Here is a 6,350-nt window from a genome sequence, read left to right on the forward strand (position 1 = left end):
CAGAGTGTTTATTTAGGCAAAAACTGTGTGTTCTGGCTTCAGGCTGCATCAGGTGAGGTGCACAAACAAAAAGCAATTTTGAAGTCCCATTACAATTTCTACTGTTCTTGTAGAATAATGCGTCTCTGCAAAAACAAGGCTCCTCTAAAGATCTGCATCTCTCAAGCACCCGTCTTTGCCAAATCTCACTGGATGAACCAGAAGGAGCCGCAATCTTATGGCAGCGGACAAGACACACCAAATTAAATAGTGTCACTTCGATACTGGATAATAAGCACTGTGTCGCAGTAGTCGAGCATAACAAAAAAGCAGATGGCTTGATCTCTGAAAATAGCCATTCTTTACAGTATCTCCATTAAAAGCTGCCAGTAGCTCCAGAGATGTGAAGCTTCTTTAAATGGTTTGCTCACATAAAATTATGGAAAACAAATATATTCTCAACTCAGTGTAGCCATGTTGATACTTTTTAGTCTGTTCACATTTTTTTTTATGTTTCTCCAAATGAACAGAAGTGAAAGTATTTTTATTAGAAACCAGAAATGGATACCCTAGACAATCTGCAGAGTACACAGTCTGCAGTTTTCTGATCATTCTTAGCAGGAGAAAGTACTTCTAATGACTTTGTCAGTGTCACTCAAGCTAATGGCTCATTGTGCTGCAATGTAAAACTATTACACATGTACCAATAGTAAATTAATTGTTTTGGCTTAATTCAAATGAATAAAGATACTTTAATATATCTACAAACACTGTCAATATGGGAAAAGAGGAAATAAAGTTGGATTTCAAGATCTAAGACGTCACCTGCTGCTCAGAATGGGGACACTGAAGTGGGGTCCTCATCCTTGGCACAGATAAACAGAGCGCAACTGATTACATTTCTTCACCTCTATGTCATGGTCCATCTAGACTGTGGACACTGTTTCTGACACATTTTCGCATCAAGTTTTTCAAATGATCACTTTTTCAGTGCTGTAGGGATGATACATGTCCCCACTCACTCTAACGGTGAGCCAATTTCTGCCTCCATCCCAAATAATCTGGGTCTCTATAAATTCAGATCATCTGTGTTCCATTCAGTCATAAACTATGATCTATTTAATGATAACTCATGTTAAGCCAATATGCTTTTTAAGAAAACTCATTGATAGGCATTGCAATTTTGGAATCTTTCTCCATGCACAGTGTCTGAATGTTGACTTAAGAATACTGAAACTCTTTCAGAAAATGTTGGGGTTTCTTTCCAGATTGTAGACACAGACTGAGAGTAATCAGGTGAGATTTGTATTTCCAAACATCACCAAACCTGTACACAAACCCATCAATATGTTCTCCATAATGTTTGGTGCATAGCTGCATGGATTTTCTCAGCACATCTGTCATTGTAGATTTGACACCACTGTTATGAGTGAGTGGTGCAAAAGCTCATTTTAAATGCGATTTGTGCATCTCAAGTGTCCACAGTGAGACACATCTGAACAAATCCAATTGTAATCACATTTCAAACCACCTAACCACCAAACGTGGTTTGGATCAAATGTGCAAAATGTGATTTCATGTTGCTTTTTAGTGTATAGGCCTTTCTAAAATCAATCTGGATACAATCTTGATTTGTCCAAAGTAAGAAAGGCCTAAGTAATCATTTCCACCTTTATGCAATCATTGTTTATTCCAGTGACTGGAATCTGCCTCACAGTGGAAATGTTTGCTGAATTCAATACAACTAAGAACACAAGAACACACACAACAATAATTGCTGTAACGTGTATCTTGTAGCAATTAAGAAGTTTATACACTTAAGCACAGGTAAACGTCAATTTCTCACTTTTTTCCTACTAGCTGGAAATTAATGTTTGAGACAATATTTGCCATGCAAAATATAAATTAACCTTTCAAGCTAACTAATCAACGACCACGACCGCATTGTTCATTAGGAAACAACAAATTCATGGGAATGTTAAGCTGCAATTCCTAATAAAAACTACAATCAGTGAAAAAAAGAGAAAACAAACTTTTCCTTTAGAGGCAAAGTGTTATGTTGTTGTGTCAAGTGAGTTCTGCCTCTGTCACGGTGACAGGCAGCAGCATATCCTCCCAAAATCCCATTGACAAGCTCTTTCTGCAATGAGAGATGTTACTAAGCCACAGAGATTTCCTGACTCCCTTGGTTGAAGCGGTTAGGTGTTGCCAAGTACACCTCTGCTTTCATTCTGGCAAAACAATATACTTAATGAGATTCCAGAGCCTGCAAGCAGTGTTCTCCATCTCTGCGTAAACCCACCTACGGCAGCCCAAGTGCCCACACTGGCTCGTGGTGGGCTTAACATTGTTCAAGTGCAAACAGGCATGGAGTTGTAAAAGTTCAACTGGAATTCAGACAGTTACAATTTCATGCTGTATAATTGAGGCGCTGCTGTTGGCATACATGTGGCGTAGGTCATCAACAGCTGTCACTCTGGATTATGGTTGATGTAAGAGAGTGAAACATGGCACACTGAAAAAATAATATTCTTTTCCTTACTTTTCCTTTTTATTTCTCAGCACCTAAGAATTGCAAGAGTGGTACAATACCTCTGCTGTGGTGGTCCCTTCCTTCATATAAAACAAGCTGCATCAGTCATTATGCATGGTCATTTATGCCAAATGATCAAAATGGATGGATAATACTTTAATAAGAAATGAGAAATACTAAATAATATTCAAGAAATTACTTGAATAAAGAGTTTTCACTGTCAACCACAGATGTGCATCCACATCACAAATCTGTTGTACAAGCCAACATTTGAGGAGAGAGGAAGTCCTGGAAGTTTCTATTGACCTTGTTTTGTCTTTTACAAAACAAGGTCAAGCATATGCACATCTACGTGCATTCTCCTTATTCCTGATGTATTGATCTTTCAAATCACACCCAATCTCTTGCAAAGAGGCTTGTCATCAAAGCGTTGCAGATAAGCTGAGTATTCCATGACTTTACCTCTTTGAAAGAATTTGCACATGACACCTGAGCTGCAAATGAGGTCTCTCATAGATGTGAAGTCAAAAAGAATGCCACACACGTCCCTCTGCCCTGCTGTTGGCATCGTTTTGATCCAAGCGCTGGGAGAAGGGCAGGGGTGGATGGCGGGGTTGTACCTATGAATGCTAATAAATTGTGTCTTCAAAGACGTAACACTCCTCTAAAGTCACCTTAAACTCTTATACGAACAATATGTCTAGACTCAAAAGTAGGCCTGAAGATTATTTTCCATAACAGAAAGTCATTTTTACTTTACGGCACACAGTCCTGAAAACAACAACAACAAACAAATCCTTCCATTCAACTAAATCATGAAAACATGAGAGATGTATGGTAGAGTTGAGAATGAGTGAACCTTTAGAAAAAGTTACCAAACAAACATTTTGCAATGCTTTGCTACCTCTCAACTTCATACATTCATATCCCAGCATGCAAGCTAGCACATTGTCTCACCCATTTAAATAGCTATTTTGTCATTGCCAGCACCCCAACTGTGCCATACATTATTAATATATGCATCACTTGCCTCACTTCTTTCATACTGTATGTGTCAGGGTCCTGGGACTGGGCGACCCAGGATCCCTGAGCAGTTATGTATTATATTATTATTATTATTATTATTATTGTTGTGTATTTTGGTGTTGCTCCCCCTTCCCTGTGCTTGTGTATATGTGTGTGTGGGTGGCTGAGCACTTGTTTATAGGCGGCGTCAGGCCTGGAGGGTGTGGCCCTGCAAGGGGACTGGCCACACCCAAAGCCACACACCTGCTGCTGATCAGGCCTCGTCGGGGGAGCTACTTAAGAGAGTCTTGGAGCTTCCACCGACGCGGGATCATTGCATGAGACTCCACGTTAGTCACCCTGTCTAAGTTTAGTCAGAAAGTGTATGCCTGCCATTTCTGAGTGTCCTGACAGCTGCGCTATTGTTTCCCGCAGGAAGAGCGTGGAAGGCACGGAGAGCAGCGAGCACCGGGGGGTGCTGACACGGGAGCAGAGAGCACACGGACTATTCACGGGAGACACGACACGGGAGTCTGGGAGAACACGGGGATTTATTGTTACGTTGTTTTCACTCTGTAAATAAACACTGTTTGTACATAGAGCTCCGCGCCTGGGTCCTCCTTCCCCACTCCTTCCACGGTGTGCCATGCCATACCGTGACAGAATGATCCCGCCACTTATGGACCCAGCGGTCTCCGAGGAGAGGCTCAGGAGGGAAGTTATGGATGAAATGTACCACCTATGTGAGGTGTGGTGGGAGAAGCCAGCGGAAGGTTTGCGTCGCGCCGTGGAGAGGCGGCTGCAGGAGATGCTTTTTAAATTCCCCTGGCTGGTGGACTCCCTTAATGCAGTGGTCCTGGACTTCTTACTTTCCACCCTCCACCTCCACTCTCCTCCTCAGGCTGCTCACCGGCCCGGACAGCTGGTGGATTCACAGCCTGAGACGCCGGCCCCGACGTCTACACGGAAACGACGTTCGCGCCGCCAGCGTTCCTCACCGCAGCCACATCCACGGTCATCTCAAGAGCCGGCTGTGGTGAGTAGTACGGACAATTTTCCATTTCCCTCACCATCTGTGTTTGTGTCTGCAGTGGACGAGCTGACAGCGCAGGTAACATCACCTCGGTCAGAGGTCTTCACACCACTCGCTGCTTCACCATCTGCGGTTGTGGCGCTGTCGTCATCTCATCCGCATGCAGTCATCCCTCAGCCATCTTCTCCACCAGCGGCAGCCTCCATTCCACTACCCACTCCAGCAGCCCTGTCCGGAGGGGGCGACCTCACACGCGTCCAACGCCTGATGGACTGGGTAACTCACACCACCAACGCAAGGGCAAGAGTGGTGGGGTTAAATGCCATCGAGGCAATCCTGGAGGGAAACCCCAACCTCGGCCAGCTCAAGGGAGTTTCCGCCTGCCTTTGCACCCTGCGTAAAGCCCGGGGGGTAGTGCAAGCTCGGGAAACCTCAGACTTCGTCCAGCTGCAGCAGGAGCTCAGCATGCCCGAGCAGGAGCTCAGCGAGCCGGAGGAGCCCGCACCGTCAGCTGAGGCGCTCAGCGAGCCGGAGGAGCTCAGCATGCCCGAGCAGGAGCTCAGCGAGCCGGAGGAGCCCGCACCGTCTGCTGAGGCGCTCAGCGAGCCGGAGGAGATCAGCATGCCCGAGCAGGAGCTCAGTGAGCCGGAGGAGCCCGCACCGCCAGCTGAGGAGCTCAGCGAGCCGGAGGAGCCCGCACCGCCAGCTGAGGAGCTCAGCGAGCCGGAGGAGCTCAGCATGCCCGAGCAGGAGCTCAGCGAGCCGGAGGAGCCCGCACCGCCAGCTGAGGAGCTCAGTGAGCCAGAGGAGCCCGCATCGCCAGCTGTGGAGCTCAGCATGCCCGAGCAGGAGCTCGGCGAGCCGGAGGAGCCCGCTCTGCCAGCTGAGGAGCTCAGCGAGCCGGAGGAGGAGCTCTCGCTGCCGGCCGAGGAGGAGCTCTCGCTGCCGGCCGAGGAGGAGCTCTCGCTGCCGGCCGAGGAGGAGCTCTCGCTGCCGGTCGAGGAGGTCAGCGGACCGGAGGGACCTCCACGTCTAGCGCGGCCTCCTCGCCGTCCACGTCCGGTGCGTCCACGTCAGCGATCGGCGCGTCATGGACCTGTTGCCACGCCTCGCTGTTGCTCACCGGAGCAGCGACGTTGCCATCGGACCCGTGGCAGGCCGCTAGAGGGGCAGCGCCGCCGCCACCGGACCCGTGGCAGGCCACCGGAACCGTTCCACCGCCACCGGACCCGTGGCAGGCCGCCGGAGGAGCAGCGCCGCCGCCACCGGACCCGTGGCAGGCCACCAGAACCGTTCCGCCGCCACCGGACCCGTGGCAGGCCACCAGAACCGTTCTGCCGCCACCGGACCCGTGGCTGGCCGCCGGAGGAGCAGCGCCGCCGCCACCGGACCCGTGGCAGGCCCCCTGAACTGTTTTGCTGCTGCCGCCGGACCCGGGGCCGTCCGCCGGAGCTGCTACGTCGCCGCCGTTGGGCTCGAGGTAGGCCCCCTGAACTCTCTTGTTGTGTTGATGGGCCGCCTGTGACTGTTTGTGGCGTCTTTTCGTTTTCTTTTTGCACCGCTGCGGGATGCGCGGTCTGACTCTGAGACTGTGGACTGGGTCGGTTTGTTGTTTTGTTGTTTTTGCTTGTTTTGGTTCTGGCCCTCCGTCCTGGTTCCCCCAGCCGCCCGCCCTGGGTTGGTTGTGCTGTTTTTTTGTTTTGGTTTTGGGGTCGTCGGGAGCCGACCCTTAGAGGGGGGGTACTGTCAGGGTCCTGGGACTGGGCGACCCAGGATCCCTGAGCAGTTATGTATTATATT

The 6,350-nt window shown here is 49.0% G+C and overlaps 1 protein-coding gene across 1 annotated transcript; it reads left to right on the plus strand.

Moving 5' to 3' along the window:
* Positions 1-4,163: 4,163 nt before the first annotated feature.
* LOC146611987 (uncharacterized) lies at positions 4,164-6,034 on the plus strand. Its single transcript, XM_085379177.1, has 2 exons — positions 4,164-5,617; positions 5,974-6,034. The coding sequence occupies exons 1-2, from the start codon at positions 4,164-4,166 to the stop codon at positions 6,032-6,034; spliced, it is 1,515 nt and encodes a 504-aa protein (XP_085235303.1).
* The last annotated feature ends 316 nt before the right edge of the window (positions 6,035-6,350 follow it).

The sequence above is a fragment of the Diplotaxodon limnothrissa genome, linkage group LG19 (genome assembly GCF_057381915.1).
Source record: "Diplotaxodon limnothrissa isolate DT_005_m linkage group LG19, D_limnothrissa_male_GT1.1, whole genome shotgun sequence".
NCBI classification, from domain to species: domain Eukaryota; kingdom Metazoa; phylum Chordata; class Actinopteri; order Cichliformes; family Cichlidae; genus Diplotaxodon; species Diplotaxodon limnothrissa.

Coding starts and splice junctions, on each gene's coding strand:
- LOC146611987 (XM_085379177.1), top strand. CDS start 4,164: ATGCCATACCGTGACAGAATGATCCCGCCACTTATGGACCCAGCGGTC. Junction 5,618..5,973: donor CGCCGTCCACGTCCGGTGCG/TCCACGTCAGCG, acceptor TGTTTTGCTGCT/GCCGCCGGACCCGGGGCCGT.